The 25,564-nt window shown below is 45.6% G+C and overlaps 1 protein-coding gene across 2 annotated transcripts; it reads left to right on the forward strand.

The window, feature by feature from the left end:
- Positions 1–14,960: 14,960 nt before the first annotated feature.
- Positions 14,961–25,108, forward strand: fmr1 (fragile X messenger ribonucleoprotein 1). 2 transcript variants are annotated; one of them, XM_084448329.1, is made up of 15 exons: positions 14,961–15,296; positions 17,635–17,687; positions 18,170–18,272; positions 18,532–18,603; positions 18,850–18,998; positions 19,312–19,405; positions 19,586–19,702; positions 19,877–20,047; positions 20,584–20,662; positions 20,808–20,920; positions 21,186–21,272; positions 21,812–22,025; positions 22,218–22,415; positions 22,662–22,741; positions 24,765–25,108. In XM_084448329.1, the coding sequence occupies exons 1-15, from the start codon at positions 15,246–15,248 to the stop codon at positions 24,930–24,932; spliced, it is 1,749 nt and encodes a 582-aa protein (XP_084304455.1). In that variant the 5' UTR covers positions 14,961–15,245; the 3' UTR covers positions 24,933–25,108. The 2 variants fall into 2 exon arrangements, with proteins under 2 accessions (XP_084304455.1, XP_084304456.1); XM_084448330.1 differs by having other exon boundaries at positions 18,170–18,263.
- The last annotated feature ends 456 nt before the right edge of the window (positions 25,109–25,564 follow it).

Consider the following 25,564-nt stretch of genomic DNA (forward strand, 5'->3'; position numbering starts at 1 on the left):
TAATGAGGATGAGGGGCAGAGGGCCTAACCTATAGCCCTAACCACAGGTCTTTAAGATGCTGCACAGGGATGCACACAGATAGACAGGAGGTGGTGCTAGAGCACCTGCCCTTTGCCCTCTGGACAAGGCAAGTGCCCTTTTGAAAGTTACTTCTTTTTATTTTATTTTTATTTTTATTTTTTTTACAGTGTAGGCCTTACTGTATGTGGCCCATGGTGACATCGATCAATTCTCAATTAAAAGCGTGTAATAATAATGCCCCAAAATGTGTTGTAATTTTGCCAGACCCCCCCCCCCCCACACACACACACACTCACACACACCCGTGCCCCTCCCCTCCCTCTCTTCCTTTGTCAACGGTAAACGCGAAAAGCGAACACAAATGGAGGCGCTGCAGCAGCGCTGCACACACATCTCCTCCCTTCCCTTTCCCCATCCAGAGTGCCCGAGTGATGACAGCTAACCAGCCAGGTAACACATAAACCAAATGAGTGTATTGTTTGACCCCTAAGCCTCAGTTGCCAAACTATAACTTGCATTTATTTGTCTCTGTTGTGAAGTAAGTCTCATACAGCGCCAAACAGCTGAGCATAAATTAGCCGACTGCCCACCTGCTTAACAAGCTAGATAGTCATAATCAATTAATGGATTTGTAGAATTTGTTGTTGGTACAGCATGTGAAGCTTAAAGGAATAGTAAAGGGAAAATGCATGTTTAGCCTTATGATCATATACAATGGTTCAGATCAAAACGTTGACACAACTAACATTTTCGAGAAAGTTTAATATTGCTCTACCACCGTTTTGGTCATACAATGGATGTGGATGGGCATCTTGAAAAATCATTCAAAAACATGTTAAACTCTCGATTTCAAAGACAAGAAACTAACCTAGGTGTTAGTTGGCGTTCTGGCATATAATTCGCCATAAAGTAAGATTCTAGTTCATCTGGAAAGGCTTTTTAAAAATATTTAGCATCGAACTATTTAGTCGCAGCACATACGTGTGTAAACTTCCGCTTTAACTGATTCCGATAACTGATTCCTTTCTCAAAAGTGCTAGCTTTGTCAACGTTTTGATCTGAATCATTGTATATGATCACAAGTAACCTTAAAACAGGGCTAAACATGCATTTTCCCTTTACTATTCCTTTAAGCTATCAGTATACTTAACTGAATATTTAGTATTATGTAGTAACCTTAGGGCTGCCAAGACACGCATTTCCTCTTCTCATGCTCACACGCCACACTTCATCATTCTCACGCGGAGAAATGAGCACATTCTACAGGCCCGTAGCCAGGGGTGGATCAGGGGGATCGAACGAATCGAACAGGGCAAAAGCCCCCCCCCAACCTGAAGTTGTCTTTGCGTTTACACAGCCAGTGCAGGTGTGTGTGTGTGTGTGTGTGTTTGTGTGTGTGTGTGTGTGTGTGTGTGTGTGTGTGTGTGCATGTGTGTGTGTGTGTGTGTGTGTGAGGGAGGGAGGGAGGGAGGGAGGGAGGGAGGGAGGGAGGGAGGGAGAGAAAGAAAGAGAGGGAGATAACAGCCATTTTCATATTTCATTCAACATGAATCAGTAGAGCATAGGGGATGTTATCTACAGAACCTCTTGTGACAGAAACGGCCCACCCAAGACATTCAGGTCTGAATGTCAGCCTCAGATGTCCTCTTTGATGTTTGGGTTAAGATGATGGATTCATCCAGATGTTCAGCATCTCAAAATCAGCTGGGACTCAAATGTTATAATCTGATATGGTCGTATCCTTTGTGTAACTTGGTGCCATGGCAACAACCCACCTGTGACTGATGCCTTGGTAAACATGTGTCCCTGACAAGCTAATGACAAGTTGGAAGGAGGACAAAACGATGGGCTCTGCACGCTGTGTTTGTTCTTCTATCTCTCTACTCTGACATTCCATAAATGTGCTCTGTGTGGAATCAAGAAGTGAACTCTGACCCTTCCACCTAGCATGTGTTATATACTTACTGTAGCTGTTCTTGAACTTTTAATTTAGCACTGGGTTAGGCTCTTAGATGCTTGTCTAGAAAGAGATGCACCTATGAGTTCTGGTGAGTAGTAGTACACTAGTAGTAGTACTAGTACCTGTAGACTACCTCTCATGAATATACAGTACGCATTGTAAGTCGCTTTGGATAAAAGCATCTGCTAAATGACTGTAATAAAAGGTTTTGTTTTGGAATTTTGTGTGGAGAGATTTGTCAATAATGATGTGCATATGTGATACACACTAGGGATGCACAAGACGTCATTATCTGTATCTGTTCAACCAACAAAATGATCTGTATCTGTATTCAGACAGGAACCAGAAGTGGGTGTGGTTTATATCGGACGTTGCATTAAATTGTAACCTAATATTCATTGGTAATGCAATTTTTGAGCCTTCAAAGCATCAAATTCATTTAATATTGGCATATAATTAGTTAGGAAATACATTTCCATATACTCATACTGTACTTTTAGACTATTGTCTAAAGAAAAAGGACAGCCAAACTTTTTTCAATTGAAAAAAAAAAGTAGCCAAGCCCACTGCCCTGGCACTATAGCGCTAAAGAGTTAAGACAACTTTTTTGGACAGCCATTGTGTGTATAGTAGGCTACACAATGAAGATTTTGGACTACACCCACAATGGCTGACATGCTAGCCTACAACATGGGGAGATCACCTCACCACTCTATAGATAATATGAACACATATGCTAGCCTATAATTAAGAAATACAGATTCTAAGACTCAAACTACATATTCTCTGACTCCAGAGGCAAGTGAGATGTTGAGTTCTCAATTACCCGTCTTTATTTCTCTCTCCCTTTCGTCTCTATCTTGTTTCTCTCATCTCCCTCTCTCGTTTCCTCTGTCAATATTGATCCTGCAGTCCTGTAGGGAGGTTAACAGTTAACCGTTTAACTGATAACAGCTGATAAGAATTCTAACCCATTAATCTTATCAGTTAAAATGGTCAGTTTTTGAATTCACGTGCATAGCCCATCAACTGGGATTTGGAAGAAAACAACTCTGAAGTCCAGCAGTAGAGGGCGCTGTGCTACCATTTCAGATGCCTCCTGTCACATGACTAGCAACGTTTGCTCTCACAGAGTCACACAACAGCAGGAAGAGGAGTTTGGACATGAATAAAGTGTGCTGCAAAATGTGCAATGCAGTACTACGACAATGCAGGCAGTACCACATACGTAGTAGGCATCCACATGCCACATTTCATCTCACACTGAGTATAGCCTATTTTTTGAAGTTATTGTCCAGTTGACAATAATGTTACTCTTATATAATGTTATGGCTCTAGCCATGTTTTTTCCCCATAACTTTAATGCAATGGGTATAAAGTCTGCCGGTGAAACGCACTTTCAAATCCATACCTACCAACAGGGAATGACCAGCTAACATTAGCTGAATTAAGAAACTTGCTGCTTGACCTTTCAACTTTATCTGACAATGGGTGAGTGAAAATGTGTCCTCCTGACCACCTCTCTGTAGCCATGGCCAGTTGTCTCTTATTGGATGAGCGCGGCGTCTCCTGTGACTCACCCACCAACACACGTAACAATATTGTTAATCTGGATGATGCACATGTGTTTCCCCCTGAATAATAACAAGTAACTTCAGAGAGAAAAAAATATGTTTCCATCACATTGGCCACGTTTCCCGATAAAGAACCTTCTTAAGGAACCCTTCTTAAGCAACCCTTTGTATGGGAGTTAAGACGTACTTTGGAGTTAAGTGCTTCTTAACTCGTTCGGGAAACCTGGCCATTATCTGTGCCTTTATGAATAACGTATCTGTATTCAGGATCATCCCTTATACACCAAAACTGCTGTAGGTTATAAACTGCAGAACGTAAACAAATGTTTTTTCAAGATATATTAACAGATATATTTGATAGATATATTGTGCATTGTACTGTTAGCAAAAGAGAGAGTGGAAGCAGTGGTTTGATGGACAAAGAAATGTAGAAAAGTTGTTATCCTACTAAAATTGACCATAGGAATTGTAATGTATATTCCTACTATTTTACCGGCTATGATAATTACCTGTATCCAAAATGACACAGTGAGACCAATTTTGCTTATTCTGAAATATTGTGTTGCTTTTTCATTTGGTAAGTGTGTTCAGATCTTTGTTGAAACTCACATCTTGTACCATCAGCCTCATCTCCTGTCCCCTCCATCCAGCCTCATCTCCTGTCCCTCCATCCAGTTCACCTCATCTCCTGTCCCCTCCATCCAGCCTCATCTCCTGTCCCCTCCATCCAGTTCACCTCATCTCCTGTCCCCTCCATCAGCCTCGTCTCCTGTCCCCTCCATCCAGTTCACAAGAGAAGCTCCTTGGTGAGTCCTGAGGCCTTAAGGACCCCGCAGAACGCAGCCCAAACCATGGCGCAAGACGGTGCATGGTGTCCGTTTAGCTCCGCACATAGGATGCGCCGTACACGCCAGAGTTTGCCAGCCAGCACATGGCATGCTCCCCCCTCATCTCCAGCTAGCACATGGCATGCTCCCCCCTCATCTCCAGCTAGCACATGGCATGCTCCCCCCTCATCTCCAGCTAGCACATGGCATGCTCCCCCCTCATCTAAAAACCATTACCCATGTGTTGTTGCATCATGTTTTCTATTGCGCAACTCCAAACCTTCCTTCCCTGGGTTTTTTTCATGTGAAACTGAATGTAACCTTGCTGTGAGTTTTCTCTCTCACACACCCTCTCTCTCTCTCCAACTCCTGCAGCTATCGCCGCCTGGGTGGCTACTGAAGGTTAGCTGTGGTATTGAGTAGGCTACTGACGTTCACATGTGGTGTGCATGTGTAGGCGGTATGTAACTTATGGAAGTATGGTGTAATGAAACTATCTTGGATAGTCATTCTTTTTCAAAAGAAATAAAATAGAACAGCCAAGTTGTTTATTTATACCTTTAGAACGTCAGCACATCACAGATAAATAAAGAAATGTGAATGTTAAAACACCCATGCAGCATCTGTCTGGTAGAGTTGATGGCAATGTTCTGTCTGGTCTTGTCGTGAGGGAGTAATGAGTTTTTACTGCCTGGCCGGCAGTCAGGCATCCCCACACTGTTTCCCACTTCGCTGCTTAACGTCACACTCTAACTGCTTGCTGGGTATGTGACAGGACCGACAGCCAGACTCCCAGAATGCATCACACAGACACTTGGCCTCAGTATGCAAGTTGTCCTGGATCCATCCCAGCTATGACTCATGGACAAGTCAGATTATTCATCCATGATGTCTAGTATGGTTTTTCCAATATGGCTGTCCAATTTCTAGTTTGGATGTTCTAATATGGTTGCTCCATTTGTAGTATGGATGGTCCCAAATGGCCATTTCAGGTCAGGTAAAGACATTCAAATGGCTGCTCAGAATAATTTGATGTGTTTGAATATGATAGGTACAGTACTTTCCTGAATATTTCTCTCAGCTCAGATGCTAAATCGTCAAAGCACGGCTAATGATGAATGTTTTTTGTGATCCATCCTTGTCATCGTCAGATACTAAAGCTTTCATGTTACACCGACTCTGCTTTCTTCTGCCTACTGTTTTCAGAACAAGCAAGAATGAAATGAATAAAAAGTATCTGCCGTTTTGTTTTTGTATCCCCTCTTGGATGGTGATTTCAAGAAACCCTCTCTCCTTCTTTGTGTGTGTGTGTGTCCCTCCTTTTCTATGTTAAATTAACTCAGTCTTATTCTCAGAACTATGGTTTGTTTATCTTCAGGGTTTACCTGAGATAAAAGGCTACTGAGCACAAGTTAGGGGTGCACTCAAGCGGTCTACTTCAATTCACATCAGGCCATCTTTATAACACTGCATAGAAACAATGACTCAGGGGTTTCTGAGTCATTTAAAGCTAACCCTCAGTTAGCCTACTAAATTACCCACTAGACAAACAACAAAGTTTCCACGTTAGCCTACATGTAGCTCCAACTCCTGGCACCACTAAGCTCATTTATATGATAAGGGCCATCACTGGGGGCATTGGGGAGATAACAACTGTGTTAAAAATCAACACAGGTCTAGATAAGTGGAAAAAGAACTCTCCCTTTTAGGGGTTAGCTAGCTCCCCCTGAGGCTTGGGCCTCATAGCATTACTTGTTTATTTTCCTCAAGCAGTGGTTTTAAATTTCATCCCACTACAGCCATATAAGGTATCTGCACATTTTCAAGAATAGTAACATCGTTTTAGAGATAATAATGGTGGACATGTTGGACATGCTGTGTCTCTCGATGTTCGATATTGTTGACGGGTCACTCGAGGGCGCGGTGGGTTACCGTAAACCAAATGGCGAAATTTGAATGATTTCATCCACTAGGTTCAAGAGCTATAGCCCACTTGGCATGGCCATCCGGATCACGGGAGGTCTTTTAGTCTAATTAATTTGAATGAAACATGTCTAAGAATTGCACATCCCTCCCGACTTTAAGGGGCTAGGCTAGGCCTAGGCTACCTACAGTAGGAACTGTGAAGTGGGTTAGGGTTAGGGTTAGGGTTAGGCCTAGGCTACCTACAGTATGAACTGTGAAGTGGGTTAGGGTTAGGGTTAGGCCTAGGCTACCTACAGTAGGAACTGTGAAGTGGGTTAGGGTTAGGGTTAGGCCTAGGCTAGCTACAGTAGGAACTGTGAAGTGGGTTAGGGTTAGGGTTAGGCCTAGGCTACCTACAGTATGAACTGTGAAGTGGGTTAGGGTTAGGGTTAGGGTTAGGCCTAGGCTACCTACAGTAGGAACTGTGAAGTGGGTTAGGGTTAGGGTTAGGGTTAGGGTTAGGGTTAGGGTTAGGCCTAGGCTACCTACAGTATGAACTGTGAAGTGTGTGTGTTCATTCAGATTAGCTCCCATAGTTCAATCCCCAGTGAGTTCCCTGGGATTCTGTGCACTTTCATGTCAGATCAATCCAGACGTTCATCAACAATGTCCTGTCAATGTTCTTGAGAATGTAGAGGTTAATGAGCATGTGTTGACGTTACAGAGGTTACAGTGTGCGAGGGGATAAACAGGGTGGGCGACATGAAAGGGTTTTACGCAATCCAATGCAAGCCTGAAGAGATCTGAACACAATCAAACAAGAAAAAGTCGAAGAACTCGACGCCTGAAAAGTTGTCAATCTGAGAGTGACTGATAGGCTGTCAAGGAAAAAGGGAAAAAAAACATCCCATCCTCCTTTGTATGAGTTCTTCAGTCAAAATAATACCACTCAGTGGGGTACAGAGATAGAGACTCCTATTATAGTCCCCCCTGTGGGTGGCTGTTGATAGAAAGTGAAGATTTTCCGTTAGTGCCAGAGATCTGAATGATGTAAAACCTAGCTTCTGTTGTTTGTTTAGATGTTGCATTGAAGCTCACTCTGGGCTTGGATACCCTGCTGACCGACCACGTGTTAAAAAAACAAGAGCGTTGGGTGCAGCATTGTGTCTGTTTACTGAGGATGTGGGACAGACGCACCTCTTTGGCTCCAGAGGAACTAATTATGTTACTTTTCTCTGCATAATTTAAAACATTTTATGCTAATGCCATGAGTGGAAATGATTGCCTCCTGGAATTTTTCTGGGCCACACTGTATTATTTTTTGCTTACAACACAGCGTCCCGGAACCTCCTAATTAGGCCTGTCACCCTCCTCTCTCCACCCTCCTGCATTATCTCCTGTGCTCTAGATATTACTGTGTGTTGGCATTAAACAAGGCTCAACTTATATTGATATAGGGAATCTATTTGGGCTTAGGCTACAGTGAACAGGGCACACATTTGCGTTATCACATTGTTAAAGAACCACCCTCAGTCACAGTTGTGTCTCTCCATTATTATTTTCTCCCCATAAATTTGTGTCTCTTCGAATGACCATCATCTTTAATAGTGTGGAGACAGTTTTCTTCAGGTAACTAGGAGACGTGTGGGGGGGGGGGGGTGAGAGGATGAGAGAGTTGATGAGAGGAGATTAAAGTAATGTCTGTCATAAATGTCAAGAGGGTTTATGAACCTGCATATCTTGTAAGCCGTCACCGACTCGGAGAAAAATGTGTTGACCTGCCCATCAAAATGGACTTCTTTGCTCTGAAATTGAACTTTATTGCTTTTTTCCCTCTGTTTCTCCTCTCTCTCTCTCTCTCTCTCTCTCTCTCTCTCTCTCATATATACACACATACACACATACTTACTTTCTCACTAGTTATATTTTGGGGAATATATTGGTGCAGTGGTGATGAAGCATTTTCAAGTGAAGAATCTGCAAGGACTTTAAAATCATCCTTTCCCATCTCAAGAGTAGATGCAGTCATTCCAGAGGGACTTACAACGTATCAAAACATATCAAATGTTGTTTCTTGATGATCTCCATATAAAAAACAGCCTACTGTATCCTGGGGTGTTTTACCGACACGTAGAGATAATCTAGAACATGACAGGGTGGAGAACAGGGGGCTGTCAATCATCTGAGTGATGTGTTTCACCCTGGGATACGTTTTAATGATCCCTCCATAATAGAGGAATACTACATGTGTGTGTGTGTGTGTGTGTGTGCTACTACTGTGTGTGTGTGGCTCTTGTGCTGTGTCTGGATCAGAGGGCCCGTGTGTGTGTGTGTGGCTCTTGTGCTGTGCCTGGATCAGAGGGCCCGTGTGTGTGTGTGTGGGTCTTGTGCTGTGTCTGGATCAGAGGGCCCGTGTGTATGTGTGTGGCTCTTGTGCTGTGTCTGGATCAGAGGGCCCGTGGTGTAGATGTGGGGGAGGAATGGGAGCCGCATCCTTTGTTCCCCCTGCAGACTCAACTTCTCCTCACAGGTGCAGTCAATTTGGTACTTGATCTTTGTTGGGAGTCATTCCGCTGCTATTGACGGACATGTCCTGATATGATACGATGCGATTCAACACAATGTGCTATCGAATTTTTGGGGACTAGCAAGGCTTGAGATCGACCATGCACAGTTCCAAATTTGAATTATTAATAAAGGGAGCATTTCGCCTACTCTCTACTACGATATCATACTGCACCAAAACATATCAAATCATATCATACCACCCCGTGCCATTCCATACCACCCGGTGCCATTCCATACCACCCCGTGCCATTCCATACCATGCCACCCCGTGCCATTCCATACCATGTCCTAAAATGCAACTTGTCACCATGAACAGAACAGCAACTCAACCTACTGCACAGACAAAGGTACAAAGTTAAAGAGCATAAGGGAAGTTAGGTAAGGCATGGGGAAGGTCTCATACAGGTAAGGCATGGGGAAAGTCTCATACAGGTAAGGCATGGGGAAAGTCTCCTACAGGTAAGGCATGGGGAAAGTCTCATACAGGTAAGGCATGGGGAAAGTCTCATACAGGTAAGGCATGGGGAAAGTCTCATACAGGTAAGGCATGGGGAAAGTCTCATACAGGTAAGGCATGGGGAAAGTCTCATACAGGTAAGGCATGGGGAAAGTCTCATACAGGTAAGGCATGGGGAAAGTCTCATACAGGTAAGGCATGGGGAAAGTCTCATACAGGTAAGGCATGGGGAAAGTCTCATACAGGTAAGGCATGGGGAAGGTCTCATACAGGTAAGGCATGGGGAAAGTCTCATACAGGTAAGGCATGGGGAAAGTCTCATACAGTGTGTAATGTATTGGGTAGTGTGTAATGTATTGGGTAGTGTGTAATGTATTGGGTAGTGTGTAATGTATTGGGTAGTGTTTAATGTAGTGGGTAGTGTGTAATGTATTGGGTAGTGTGTAATGTAGTGGGTAGTGTGTAATGTATTGGGTAGTGTGTAATGTAGTGGGTAGTGTGTAATGTATTGGGTAGTGTGTAATGTATTGGGTATTGCTGTACCCTGTGGCGTCTGACACTGGTCTCGAGAGCACAGGACAAATGCAGAAGTGAGCTATTCATTCCCATTACATTACACTTTACTTCTGAATAATGAATTGCAGATGCAATCAATAATGTAGCCTATTATCCCGAGTTTCCGCGGGCTCTCTGCACACTGAATCTGCTGAGCAAAGCAAAACAAACCTCAGCGACTTCAAACGGAAACAAACACGACCACAGGACAGTAGGAATGCAAGCTCACATTACTGTTCCCCTGGGACGGCGGGGTTGGGTTTGGTTTTGACCTGTTGTGACGCTGCAACTTTTGGTCTGTTTTGATATTCTGAGAAGAGACTATTCTGCACATTATGTTTGTGGGCGCACACAAACTTTACAAAGATTGTTAGTGTACTTTCATGCTGTTTTTGCAGGTCCCAAATCACCTTCACCATATTTACATTTTTGTTTCTGGCCCACTAATTAATCACACACACACAAACACATACTGTAAACACACACGCACGCACGCACGCACGCACACACACACACGCACACACACACACACACACACACACAAACACACACACACACACACACACATACACACAAACAAATTGGGCAAAACATTTGGGCAGGTCCAGAGAATCCTCCAGTATGGTATGCAAGCGCTTCAGAACTAAGTCCTGCGCCTGCATCTCATCAGCAGTGCTAATAGCAGGGAGAGGTGGCTGTGCTCCCCGCTGTAGCTTGCACAGGCACTTCACTCTCAGGATGTGTGTGTGTGTGTGTGTCTGTGTGTGTGAGTGTTTTTTTTTTTGAGGGAGCACATACACATACAGGCAAGCACACACTCACTCTCTCTCACACACACATACCTTGCATACACACACAGACATACAGTGCACACAAGGCACAAAACATACTGTACATATACAGAGTCCTAACTTATCAGCATAGAGGAAGAGGAAAACCCTTTCCTTTGACTGTGGCCAAACACATACATTACATTACAGTCATTTAGCAGGTGCTTTTATCCAAAGCAACATACAGTAATTGCATTTAACATAGGCAGTCAGTGTACTACTACTCACCAGAACTCTAAACAAGTGACAAAGAGCAGAATCTAGTGCTAAAGCTGAAGTGACAAGTGCAAGCGTAGCAAAATATAAATACATAAATACATTCCTATCTTGTCAAAACCATGAAATAATTTCAGTTAAAAACAAAGTGAGGCAAAACAACATTGTCTGAGTGACTGAAGTGTAGAGAATGATCAGATATGAATTGCCTTCAGTTGTACCCTACTGTGCCAATTTGAACAAAACATACCATAGTACATTGTACTACCATAGTTCAGATTGCTGCTTGGAGTCATTCTATACCTTTCTGTGGGAAGCAATCCGCTCTTACCATAATAATGCCCCAATCATTGCAGCCAAGTTAATAGAAATGTGTATGTGGCAAACAATTTTGGAATACATAAGTATACTCTCATATTAGTGACCAATCAAACAGAGTCAATTATCTAGACTGTCATTTTCTATTTTCCTCCCATAATCATGATCTGCTCCCACAGTCAAATTCCTACCCGACTCTCTACAGAATCAACTGTACTGGATCCTTTATTCTTTCACAATACAACACTGCCCTCTAGTGAGCAGCTGGATGAACAACTTCCTCTGAGTAGAAAGGTCTCCTTGTTTCCGTGTATCCTTTCTCTTCATCTCCTGAGAAGATGGGGTCAGGGCATGGATGTATTAGGGTCAGAGCATGGATGTATTAGGGTCAGAGCATGGATGTATTAGGGTCAGAGCATGGATGTATTAGGGTCAGAGCATGGATGTATTAGGGTCAGAGCATGGATGTATTAGGGTCAGAGCATGGATGTATTAGGGTCAGAGCATGGATGTATTAGGGTCAGAGCATGGATGTATTAGGGTCAGAGCATGGATGTACTAGGGTCAGAGTGGGAAACCAGACTGTGTCTTCCATAAATAAAAAATATAAGCCCAAGATCTTCGTGCTGAGTACACTACTACTAGGTACTGAGCATGGATGTATTAATAGAACACTACTAGGTACTGAGCATGGATGTATTAATAGAACACTACTAGGTACTGAGCATGGATGTATTAATAGGACACTACTAGGTACTGAGCATGGATGTATTAATAGGACACTACTAGGTACTGAGCATGGATGTATTAATAGAACACTACTAGGTACTGAGCATGGATGTATTAATAGAACACTACTAGGTACTGAGCCACCGGGTGATTTTGGGGTTCAGTAGCCAGTAGGGTTTCAAAATTCCGGGAATATTCAAAGTTGGAAACATTCCATGGGAATTAACAGGAATTTAAGGGAATTAACAGGAATTTATGGGAATTAACAGGAATTTATGGGAATTAACAGGAATAAACTGGGAATTTTGGGGTTATTTATACCAACTGTATTTACCTAGTCATAAGCAGACTTAAATGTAAACATATTGTTTTGTCATAAGCACACATGCAGGCAAACATTTCTAAAACTAATTTTAAAAAAGAAAATCTTTGCTAAATCTATTTGAGAGTAGGACTTAAATGGATTCTACAGCCCTCTTAGTGTGAAGGGTGCTAGGAATTAGCTGAGCATGTGATGGAAGAATGCACTGCACATGTGATGGATGAATGCACAGTACAGGGTTCAAATTCTACTGAATTTGCATTAAATCAGGTTGTTTTAACCAAGACCATGCTGCAAGATCTAGAATTGCAGTTTTTCCCCAACTAGGCTATATTTAGGTTCCCTGTTATAGGGTCTGCGGTGGTGTAGTGGTCTAATGCATTGTGTTCTGGTTAGGGCTGGGTTAAAAAAAACGATTAATCGATTCTGAATTCTGATCAAATGATTCAGAAACGATTCATGAATCCTCAAATCGATCTTTTATTTAATGAATGAATAAATGAAGGAATGAATAGTTCATTCATTCATTCAATGATTCATTCAATCATTCACTTTTGGAAATCAGTATCGATACCCAGCCCGAGTTCCGGTGCAGCTGCCCACTAGAAACCAGTGGTCTCGTCAGAGCCAAGTATGGTCGGACCCCAGAGGGAGCGGACTATTGGGCCTCCGCTCCCCGAGGGTGGTTAGTTTAATCCCGGCTAGAGTTTTTCCCACAACAGCAACCCTGTCCGGTGTTGGACCTACATTTGTGAGCTGAGATAGTCAGGGAGTTGTCCCTCCCTTTCACATTGCTGACCGTCTGGGTTTTGTGATGAATCCTCAACAGTTAGTAGGGGGTAACTGGACACTAGGTCAGGGTCAATTGGCTACAAAATTGGATGAAAACGGGATAAAATCCAAAAATAAGTATATAAAATAAAATAGGCTACAAAAAAGGTCAAAATTTCTAAAATTCCCGAGCTTTACTTCCCATGGTAAATTTCAGGAAATTTACCGGAAATTTTCCACCCCTTTGCAACACTAGTAGCCAGTACTCAAGGACACTTCAGCACACTGCCGGGAGCTGGGATCGAACCGGGGACCTTGCGACCGGCCACTCTACCTCCCAAGCTCTATGCCGCCCCCCATTATGTAGCTAGAATCAGAACCATAGGCCGATCGCCTCCTCTAGCAGTGCAGAAGTAGGGCCAGTGAGTCAGTTACTGTAGCTCCACACACATGTATATGGCAGACTGGATATTTGTCACCTATAACTGGCCTCCTTCTTATGAAACTTGACTCTCACATCACCCTGAGTTTTAGCATATATCCTAGGTCTACTAATTCATTTAGCACAGGTAGCCTACACATTAACAGATATAAAAATGCGTAGCCATATTGAACAGTCTGATACCGATGGAAACTGAGGGAAGCTGAACCTACCGTCTTCGCTGGGTCAGGCTCGCAGTCATTGTACACTGGCTGCACACATGCCAGATAGCAACTTAAGTTGAACAGACCAGAAAGGTCTGCATTTGAAGGAATAGGATCTTCGACTGTATTGGCTGCTATCAATCAAGCTTATTACGCTTTAACTTGGGTAAAGGCTAGTTCCCATAAATGCAGAGGCCATTTAGGGTTAAGTTAGTCAAGTCACCTTTATTTGTATAGCACATGACATTTACAACAGCTGTGGCTGAACCAAAGTGCTTCACAGGTAAAAACATAGAACAAAAAATACATATACAGAGCATAAAAAGTACTACAAAAGTGCAAATACAAATAAGTACAAGGGCTCGATTAGGGTTAGGGCTCGGTTAGGTTTAGGGTAAAAGTTTGGGTTAGGTTCAGGGTTGGGGGGTTAGGGGAGCGGCGTTTATGGGAACTAGCCACTACCCTTTACCTTGTAAATGATTTATATTAGTGAACTAGACTGGCCACCACGGGGTCGTAATGGGTGGTAGGCCTCCTGTCAGGTGGAGTGGCCCTATAGTGCACATTAGGGTCTGCATGTTTCCTGTAACCCTGAGAGCAGTTTGTGTGTTATCTCTTGTGCCAATAAACTCCAATACAGGGACAACTAGAAGGCTGACTCCTGCCTTCTTCCCTATTCGTTATAATATTTAAAGAATGTCCATCTGTGATCAGAATGTGTGAAAGCCTGACAGCTGACCCTTGACCCTGGGCTGGAGTTGACCCTCAAGTGATCACGTGGAAGGAAGGAAGGAAGGAAGGAAGGCTCTTCTGTTGACATCGACGCGTTCAGCCCAGTTGATGAACCACACAGCCACACAGTACCACTCAGTCACACGGAACCTGATGAAACCACTCAGTCACACAGTCACACGGAACCTGCTCTGTTTCGCTTTCGTTTCTCTGGTAGCTGAGAACTGATCTGAGAACTGATCTGGTATCTGTGGACTCGCATGATTGTTCAAGGACGTTTTTACTGCGTTATTATCGATAGAGAACACGTCGTTGCAAGGAGACTTGACCAGGACCGCAGTGAGCTCTCTCCGCTAGCAGGTCTCTCCTAGCAGCTCTCTCCTAGCAGGTCTCTCTCCTAGCAGCTCTCTCTCTCTCCGCTAGCAGGTCTCTCTCCGCTAGCAGGTCTCTCTCCTAGCAGCTCTCTCCTAGCTGCTCTCTCCTAGCAGCTCTCTCCGCTAGCAGGTCTCTCTCTCTCCGCTAGCAGGTCTCTCTCTCCGCTAGCAGGTCTCTCTCTCCGCTAGCTGCTCTCTCTCTCCTCTAGCAGGTCTCTCTCCTAGCATCTCTCTCTCTCATAGCAGCTCTCTCCTAGCAGGTCTCTCTCTCCTAGCAGGTCTCTCCTAGCAGGTCTCTCTCCTAGCAGGTCTCTCCTAGCAGGTCTCTCTCTCCTAGCAGGTCTCTCTCTCCTAGCAGCTCTCTCTCCTAGCAGGTCTCTCCTAGCAGCTCTCTCTCCTAGCAGGTCTCTCTCTCCTCTAGCAGGTCTCTCTCTAGCGTCATGGACGAGCTCACGGTGGAAGTCAGAGGGACGAGTGGGGCTTTCTACCAGGTAAGGGTCACCTAACCCTATATACCCTAACCCTTATGTATGGGCTCATTAGCATGTAGCTAACCCTAACCCTCACCCTAACCCTTTCTACCAGGTGAGATCATGTTAGCATGTAGCTGCGCTTCCTTAGCTGCTTCTGGGCCAGTGTTTGATCAGGGTTTATCATGGTTCTGTGCCATGGTTTTATCATGGTTTTGTTGCGTTATGCTCCCCAATCCAAATGCATTTTAAGTGTTTAACCGGATGAACTTCAGGCCTCGTAGAGGCAGTGGGCTGATCCAATGCTAGATCATTAGCTCGTACTAGCTAGCTCACGTTATCTACATAGCATCACTACGTAGCTAAAACCAACCGTCCCTCGCCAGACCCAGATAATCAGCTGGCTAGGTATCGTGAGCTAGTGACTTTACCCTCGCTAGACATGGCTAGTTATCGAGGCTTGCTAACTGTATATGAGGCTAACTGAGGCTAGCCACCCTGCAGACCCTGTCTGATGAGGGTTACTGTGTTAGACAGGTCTGTATATGAGGCTAACTGAGGCTAGCTACCCTGCACACCCTGTCTGATGAGGGTTACTGGGTTAGACAGGTCTGTATATGAGGCTAACTGAGGCTAGCTAGCTCCCCTGCAGACCCTGTCTGATGAGGGTTACTGTGTTAGACAGGTCTGTATATGAGGCTAACTGAGGCTAGCTAGCCACCCTGCAGACCCTGTCTGATGAGGGTTACTGTGTTGGACAGGTCTGTATATGAGGCTAACTGAGGCTAGCTACCCTGCAGACCCTGTCTGATGAGGGTTAGCTAACTGAGGCTAGCTAGCTCCCCTGCAGACCCTGTCTGATGAGGGTTACTGGGTTAGACAGGTCTGTATATGTAGCTAACTAAGCTAGCTAGCTACCCTGCAGACCCTGTCTGATGAGGGTTACTGGGTTAGACAGGTCTGTAGCTAACTGAGGCTAGCTACCCTGCAGACCCTGTCTGATGAGGGTTACTGTGATAGACAGGTCTGTATATGAGGCTAACTGAGGCTAGCTAGCTCCCCTGCAGACCCTGTCTGATGAGGGTTACTGTGTTAGACAGGTCTGTATATGAGGATAACTGAGGCTAGCTACCCTGCAGACCCTGTCTGATGAGGGTTACTGGGTTAGACAGGTCTGTATATGAGGCTAACTGAGGCTAGCTCCCCTGCAGACCCTGTCTGATGAGGGTTACTGGGTTAGACAGGTCTGTATATGAGGCTAACTGAGGCTAGCTTCCCTGCAGACCCTGTCTGATGAGGGTTACTGGGTTAGACAGGTCTGTATATGAGGCTAACTGAGGCTAGCTACCCTGCAGACCCTGTCTGATGAGGGTTACTGTGTGAGACAGGTCTGTATATGAGGCTAACTGAGGCTAGCTACCCTGCACACCCTGTCTGATGAGGGTTACTGTGTTAGACAGGTCTGTATATGAGGCTAACTGAGGCTAGCCACCCTGCAGACCCTGTCTGATGAGGGTTACTGGGTTAGACAGGTCTGTATATGAGGCTAACTGAGGCTAGCCACCCTGCAGACCCTGTCTGATGAGGGTCACTGTGTTAGACAGGTCTGTATATGAGGCTAACTGAGGCTAGCTAGCTACCCTGCAGACCCTGTCTGATGAGGGTCACTGTGTTGGACAGGTCTGTATATGAGGCTAACTGAGGCTAGCCACCCTGCAGACCCTGTCTGATGAGGGTCACTGTGTTAGACAGGTCTGTATATGAGGCTAACTGAGGCTAGCTAGCTACCCTGCAGACCCTGTCTGATGAGGGTCACTGTGTTGGACAGGTCTGTATATGAGGCTAACTGAGGCTAGCCACCCTGCAGACCCTGTCTGATGAGGGTTACTGTGTTAGACAGGTCTGTATATGAGGCTAACTGAGGCTAGCTAGCTAACTGAGGCTAGCTAGCTCCCCTGCACACCCTGTCTGATGAGGGTTACTGTGTTAGACAGGTCTGTATATGAGGCTAACTGAGGCTAGCTAGCTAAGCTGCAGACCCTGTCTGATGAGGGTTACTGGGTTAGACAGGTCTGTATATGAGGCTAACTGAGGCTAGCTCCCCTGCAGACCCTGTCTGGTGAGGGTTACTGTGTTAGACAGGTTTTTGCATTTTAGAGTAACGTGACGATTTCAAACTGTGGTGATCTTTTGCAAGGTTAGCTAGACTAGCTAGAACATTTCATAATAGTGTTCAGGTATAGAGCATGTGTTGGGTTGTTGCATGTTAAGTTAACCTTAGCTAGCACCAGCTCATGTCTGTCCTGTTTCCCTCCTAGGCCCATGTGAAGGACTAATGTCTGTCCTGTTTCCCTCCTAGGCCCATGTGAAGGACGTGCATGAAAGCGGTGTCACTGTGTCTTTTGAGAACAAGTGAGTAGCCTTGTTTACCTTGTCTACCTTGCATTAGTAGAGATGGGCTTTGGTAATAGCTATAACAGTGACGTTGGGCCTTGCTAGTTAATCCTAACAGGCTAGCTAGCTAGCTTCATATACAAATGCAGATTGCAAGTCAGTACAGTGGGATCTGGAATTGAGCTGTAACGTTACGTCAATCATCTTTGTCATGTGTGTAGAATGAAATGCGTACGGATTATGCATGGTATAGGTTCAGCACCTGTCATGCATATAGGAATTAGCAAAGCATCACCTTTGTAACTTGCAATTGTAGTTTCCCTCTATCATGCTATAAAACGGTTTTTTTTGGTAAAGGTTTCTGGGAGGACACAGATATGATCTTTCTGCCATAGTACATTGTCACTGATGGTCCCTGATTTTAGAGTAACCTCAAGACAGGGAAGCAGCCATTCATCTGTCACTTTTAGCCTGGTTCTGACATGACTTGAATCTTTCAGTTGGCAGCCTGACCGTCAAATTCCCTTCCACGATGTTCGCTTCCCACCGGCCACGGGTTTCCAGAAAGAGATCAACGAGAGTGATGAAGTTGAGGTACGTGCTGTAAGTAAAGGAGGACTGCTCTCTCACTCTTCAATGTAGACGTTCCACCCACGTAACCAAGCACCCCTCAGTATGTTTGTGACTCGTTGCGAGTGTCTAGTCAACATTTATCTGCAGGGACATTGCCCTCCTTAAACGGAGAGAAAGTTAACAGCAACTAATGGCTCTGGTTTTTAACAGACAGCAGATCAGGCGAAGTAAAATTACAGTTTTTTTTTCTGTGTCACAACATGAAACGACTCCTCTGTGTTCTTCCCAGGTGTATTCCAGGGCCAATGATAAGGAGCCGTGTGGGTGGTGGCTGGCCAAGGTTCGCATGGTGAAGGGAGAGGTAAATAGTTTCCTCTGATGTATTCTATTCCAAACAGTTATTGCCTCCCAAGGCCTCTTGTTCACTCCTCCACAAATCTGTAGTGAAGAGAAATTAATGAGGGAACAACTCTGCAGACTGATGCCTCCTTTCCTATTCAAGTAACACTTGCAGACAGACGAGCCCTGAACTCCCTATAACATAGTGGGGTGATTTTGCTGTGTATTTTGAGTGTAATAAGCCTATTCTTTTTTCTCCTCTCTCTAGTTTTATGTGATAGAGTATGCCGCTTGCGATGCCACTCTCAATGAAATAGTCACACTGGAGAGGTTACGACCTGTCAACCCAAATAAGCCGGCTACAAAAAACACCTTCCTGAAAATGAGTCTGGATGTACCCGAGGACTTACGGCAAATGTAAGTAGACCTACTGCATGCTATTGTGACCTATGACTTAATGTACTTAACTTTATTTCCCTAAATCTCATGTCTTAGCTATGTACTACATGAGTGTAATTGCTAGGCATTGTTATGAAGAGCTGTAAACCTTTGCCAGGTGAGTCATGAAAGATTGAAGATAAATTACATTATAGTGCACTTTCAAGCCTTTTCCACAGCTGTGTGTTAATATTAGGTAGGGAGGTAGTACTTTACTGATCCCTTAGGGGAAATTACAGAATCAGTATGTGTTCTGGAAGTTGTACATTTGTTTCCTTTCCTCCATGTCCAGGTGTTCAAAAGAGTCGGCGCACAAAGACTTCAAGAAGGCAGTGGGTGCATTCAGTGTAACATACGATTTGGACAAGAAACAACTGGTTATTCTGGTATGTGTGTCTGTCTCTCTCTCTCTCTCTCTCTCTCTCTCTCTCTCAGAAGCAGGCATCAATCAGCTTCTGGGTTTTCCTACCGCCATTAACACATCTGTAGACCAGTAAAGTTAAATTGATCAATGTGTATGTGTATCGAATGTTGTGCTCAATTTTTGTGCCTCTGCTGTGGTTCAGTCTGTCAATGAGGTGACCACCAAGAGGGCCAACATGATGACGGACATGCACTTCCGGAGCGTGCGCACCAAGCTGTCTCTAATGCAGAGGAACGAGGAGGCCAATCGCCAACTGGAGGTACAGACACACTTTACACACTGGCCTGCTCTCAAATACTGGAATGTTTGTTTGGTTTACCTGTTTGCGTGTGCATGTCTGCCCATATGTTTATTAATTGTGTGTGTGTGTGTTTGCATTGTGTAAATGTGCTCACAACGTTTGTGTTCTTAATCTGTGTGTGTGTGGGGGCAGAGCTCTCGGCAGCTGGCGTCCAGGTTCCACGAGCAGTTTGTGGTGCGTGACGACCTGATGGGCCTCGCCATCGGTACCCACGGAGCCAACATCCAGCAGGCCCGTAAGGTTCCCGGAGTCACCACCATCGACCTGGACGAGGAGACCTGCACCTTCCACATCTATGGAGAGGTAGCTAGAACCTGGGCCAAGCCAACCTCTAAGGACCTAGCCCAAACTAACTTGGACTTGGCCCAAACTCAACTCTAGGCCATAGTCCAAGCCGACCCCTGTCATCATCGGGTCGTCCACAGACGGGCCCATCTTCGTCTCCAGTTAGCCTGGTCCTCCATACACCTGGTGATCACATCGGTGGCCTCCACTTCCGCATCCATCTTAATTAAGCCCTCGAATGTTTTGGTAGGATGTCCTTGTGACTTGCTTTCACACCATGGAGATGGCTCCTATACTGTAACACCAGCTTGCTGGCCGGAAGCTCGTATGCTAGGACCTGGCCCCAAACAAACCACTAGGACATAATACAAAACTCACCGCTAGGACCTCGCCCGAACTCAACACTAGGCCATTGCCCAAACCAATGCCCAAACCAACCTCTAGGACCTGTCCCAAACGAACCACTTGGTCTTTTGTGCAAATCACCACTGAAGTCTTACCGTACCCTCTTGGCACAGTGAGCGGTTTGATTGTGTGCTGTGTTTGACTCTTAGGACCAGGAGGCCGTGAGGAAGGCCAGGAGTTTCCTGGAGTTCTCTGAAGATAGTATCAAGGTTCCTAGGAACCTAGTGGGTAAGCCAGACTTGGTCAAAGCGGTGCACCTTGTGTATTGTGTATCACAGTCATGACTATACAGACACATGGAACTACATTTCTGCTCCACTCTACTCTTCACTTCATCCCCCTTCCCGATGCGTCCTGTTCTGTCCTCTTCCAGGAAAAGTGATTGGGAAGAACGGGAAGCTGATCCAGGAGGTGGTTGATAAGTCGGGGGTGGTCAGAGTGAGGATCGAGGCAGAGAACGACAAGAAGCCTGCAGCAGTGGAGGAGGTCAGTGAGTCGAATGGAACGCGCCCATTATGAGACAGGCCTAAGTCTAATATGCCTAGGAATATCTTGATTTGATGGCCAGGAAGCCCTCACGGGTCTAGACCAGTGGTGTCATTGTGCTCGACAGCCTAAATCAATCATACATGCATTGTCTCGCCATGGAGATCATTGCGTTACCGACGTGACATGAGCGCTTTCTATATCGTCAAGTGACTATTTCATTAACTCAGCCTTGTCTCCCCTCTCCCTCTGTGCGATCTCTCAGGGCATGGTGCCCTTCGTCTTCGTGGGAACTAAGGAAAGCATCTCCAACGCTAAAGTACTGCTGGACTACCACCTCAACTATCTGAAGGTTAGTTACATGCTAACCTACCACCTCAACTATCTGAAGGTTAGTTACATGCTAACCTACCACCTCAACTATCTGAAGGTTAGTTACATGCTAACCTACCACCTCAACTATCTGAAGGTTAGTTACATGCTAACCTACCACCTCAACTATCTGAAGGCTAGTTACATGCTAACCTACCACCTCAACTATCTGAAGGCTAGTTACATGCTAACCTGCCACCTCAACTATCTGAAGGTTAGTTACATGCTAACCTGCCACCTCAACTATCTGAAGGCTAGTTACATGCTAACCTACCACCTCAACTATCTGAAGGCTAGTTAGATGCTGTTACTATCACGTTGCACAGTTTAATTCAAAGGACGCTGATTGAGCCGAGAGATCACTCTGGACGACCCTGAAATTCAGATTCAGGAGCTGGAGCCAGGGTAGTCTCAAAGTGCCCTTCAGAACCCAAACCAAAACCCCACTGTGAGAGTGCTTCCAAGCTGAAGTACTGACCAATCAAAGGATGACCCTCCTCCCCTCCCCTTCCCTTCCAGGAAGTGGACCAGCTGCGCATGGAGCGCCTGCAGATCGACGAGCAGCTGCGCCAGATCGGGGGCGGGCCCCGGAGCCAGGGGGGGCGTATAGAGAAGGGACTGGTCATCGACAACGGCATGGGCCTGGGCTCGGGCCTGGGGCTGAGCACCCAGAGGGGGGGTAAACCCTTCAGCAGGGGGGGTCGGGGGCGCAGGGGCCCCCCTTTCGCTTCAGGTAGCTATGGGAATCGACGTTGGGTTTGCACTTCACTTTCAAAATGGATGATAATGAGAACGCTTTTTAGGATATGACTTTCAGAGACCTGTGTCATGTTCCATATTGTCTTTATCTTTATTTTTTCCTCGTGCCTTTGCCTGTAAAAGTGAGTTTTAGAAGTAAATGCGGATTTCTTTTTGATTTCGCCAGGCACCAACTCCGAGGCCTCCAACGCGTCGGAGACCGAGTCAGACCACAAGGACGAGCTCAGCGATTGGTCCCTGGCACCCACCGACGAGCTCCCGGGGGGAGTTGGCTTCCCCAAGCGCCCTGACGGACGGAAGCGAGGAGGGGGAGGGCCACGTGGTCGAGGGGGGAGGGGAAGAGGAGGCGGCGGAGGGTTTAAAGGTGTGTGTATTAGCAATAGGACTCATCTATTTTTTGCTGTCCTATCTTCATTCTTCTATGACCTATTCTTTACAAGAGGCACTCTTAAGTGGCCCTGGTCCAAGGGCCTCATACATTTATTGATTTGTTAGCTTACTTCCATCTTTGCAATGATAAGTAATGAAATGGAAGAGTATTTTCCACTGAATGTCTGTGGGACCTTGATAGTCAATGTGACCTTGCTCCTCCTCTGTGTTTGTGAAGCAGCTGAGGACATGCAGTGGAACGATTCTCGTCCTCGTAATGTTCGGGACACCAAGATGAGGCCTCCGGAAGATTCTCTACAGGTCAGTCTCATCCCAGGTTCAACCTCTGGAGTTTCTTTGATTGCTCTTAGTTTGTCTCCTCGCGTCCTCAAAACGCGCCGTCCTCCTATAATATAATCAATTTGATGTTCCGAGCACGGAAGAAGATGCTGTGGTGACTCTGCTCTACCACCAGGTGGTGCTCTGCTCTACCACCAGGTGGTGCTCTGCTCTGCCACCAGGTGGTGCTCTGCGCCTGGTTTGAACATGCAGCTGAAGGACACTAACAGTTTCTCAAGCTTATGCCCTTGTGGTCCTTGCGGACTGCTTACATGAAAATAATTACAGTGATATCTGCCAGCTTGCGTTCTTAGGGACTGTTTTGTAAACAGTGTTTGTGAGAGACTGTCTTGGCTTATCACAGTGGTTGTCAAACTGGAGGTCCACCGTTAACACGCCCTCAGAAGGTTCTGAGATGATTTCTCAAACGAAAATATGTTTTTAATTGTCTTAAGTCAATTAAATATTTTTTTATGATAAATGCACACATCTGTAACCTACATCAATGGACAAGGATACAAAATGGCTTCCACAATCTCTACGACAAATCAGTTCCTTCTATTGTGAATGATGGACTGTAGAGTGCACTAAAACAATCACAGCACATAGCGTCTAGATTGGTGGCTAATGTGTGAAAATGGTTAATCAGCCGAGTGAGTAATGTCTATTCAAGCAAGCACAAGGAAATAAGTCATTGTAATTAATCTCGACTGAAAATCCCAATCAAGCCGGGAGCCGGCAGACGTAAATGGCCCGTCCAATCAGACCAGCCCTGAGCAAGGCCCGTCCAATCAGGCCAGCCCTGAGCAAGGCCCGTCCAATCAGGCCAGCCCTCCAAGCATCACAACTACCACAACCAGTACACAGTGTAGATTCGCCCTCATATTTCCACCCATAAGTATGCTCTGCTGCTAACTAAAAAACCTGTTATCATGTGGACAGTATCACTTTGTGTACAGTACGTGTGTGTGTGTGTGTGTGTGTGTGTGTGTGTGGGGGTGTGTGTGTGTGTGTGTGGGTGTGTTGTTTTTTTGCACACATGCTGGTGATGACCAGTAGTAAAGAGGGGGTCGCTCGCATGTCTTCACTTCATTTGGTTTTGAATTTGAGAAATCCAGATAGAGGGCTTTGAGGGACCAGCTAGTCTCATCTGACCTGTGCTCTGGTCAGGCTGAACCACCTAGATCCCTTCACAGTGCATCCAGAAAGTACTCGCACCCCTTCACTTTTTACACATTTTATGTTACAGCCTTATTCCAAAATAGATTACTATTTAATAGATTTATTTTTTCCAATCTCCACACAATATCCCATAATGACAGAGAAAAAATATTTTTAGACGTTTTTGGAAATGTATTAAAAATAAAAATTGAAATATCAGTAATGTCCGTACATAAGTATTCAGACCCTTTACTCAGTACTTGGTTGAGGCACCTTTGGCAGTGACTAGATTAGTGATTAGTTGATTGGAGTCCAACCCAACTGTAATCTCTGGAAAGACCTGAACATGGCTGTGTAGCAGGGTTAGGGTTAGGGTTAGGGTTAGGGTTAGGGTCAGGGTTAGGGTTAGGGTTAGGGTTAGGGTTAGGGTTAGGGTCAGGGTTAGGGTTAGGGTTAGGGTTAGGGTTAGGGTTAGGGTTAGGTTACTACTAGCAACACTCCTCATCTAACCTGACAGCTTGAGGATCTGCAGAGAACAATCAGAGGAATTCCCCAAATCCAGGGATGCCAAGCTTGCAGCGTCACGCCTAAGAAGACTTGAGGCTGTGATCACTGCTAAAGGTGCCTCAACAAAGTCCTGAGTAAAGGGTAGGGGTGGTGAGAACAAAGAATGTTAGAATCTCCACGATTAAAGAATTTGTTGTTTCACAAATGTTAAAAAAAGAAGCTTTTTTTCCCATAAAAAGAAACGTCTAGTTTTTTTTTGTGAGTTTTTTTTTCCTTCCGATTTTAACTTGTATTCACAATTTCTAACCCCCATCCTGCTGTCTGTCTGTTGGCACAGATCCGCGTTGACGGCAACAACGAGCGCAGCGTGCACGCAGGCCGCGCCCCCCACGCGTCCGGGGAGACCACCACCCGACAGAGACCCGCCAAGGAGCGAGCGATCAAGAAAGAGAAGCCGGACGGCCCCGACGCCGCTCCGCCCCCACTGGTGAACGGAGTGTCGTAGATGAGACTCCACACACACACACACACACACACACGCACGCATCTTGGTCTCTCCCCCGCTGTCACACACACTCAACACACACACACACACTTAGTCGTCGATTCAGAAGCTTCTACATTAGAGACTCATCAGGCCAAAGAGGATCTGGTCATGGACGGAAGGAAGCACACTGGACACAGCACCTAGCCGCCGCCACAGAGGGAGGAGGTGCTGCGCTGGGCTGGGCTGGGCTGGGCTGGGCTGGACCGGACTGGACTGGGCTGGGCTGGGCTGGGCTGGGCTGGGCCGGGCTGGGCCGGACTGGGCTGGACTGGGCCGGGCTGGGTTTTCTGTGTACAGGGAAGGAACCTAGGAAGGATTTCAGTTTGGCATGGAAGGGAACTAAAAAACGACTGCAGTGTTTTTTTCTAATCGACATTGTTGTGGCTGACAACTACCTGTGGGACTATTCTTCTAAGCTGTGAGGCTGAGGGTGTGGACGTGGAGGGCCCTGACCGATCGCCGTGTATTTCTTAAGGGTCTGGTTTTCTATCAAATGCTCTCATGTCCTGATATCGCCGCTTCTCCTGGACTGCGTTCAGTTCACCCAAATGTTTCCCAACAGCTTTTCTTGTTTGAGACAGTGTTTCTTC

This window comes from Borostomias antarcticus (genome assembly GCF_949987555.1).
Source record: "Borostomias antarcticus genome assembly, chromosome: 14".
In the NCBI taxonomy this organism is placed as follows: domain Eukaryota; kingdom Metazoa; phylum Chordata; class Actinopteri; order Stomiiformes; family Stomiidae; genus Borostomias; species Borostomias antarcticus.

Bases quoted from the DNA above. Each gene is read 5' to 3' on its own strand.
- fmr1 (XM_084448329.1), top strand. From the start codon at position 15,246: ATGGACGAGCTCACGGTGGAAGTCAGAGGGACGAGTGGGGCTTTCTAC. The intron at 18,604-18,849 runs GTAAATAGTTTC...TCCTCTCTCTAG, and splicing joins TTCGCATGGTGAAGGGAGAG to TTTTATGTGATAGAGTATGC. The intron at 19,406-19,585 runs GTATGTGTGTCT...GCTGTGGTTCAG, and splicing joins AGAAACAACTGGTTATTCTG to TCTGTCAATGAGGTGACCAC.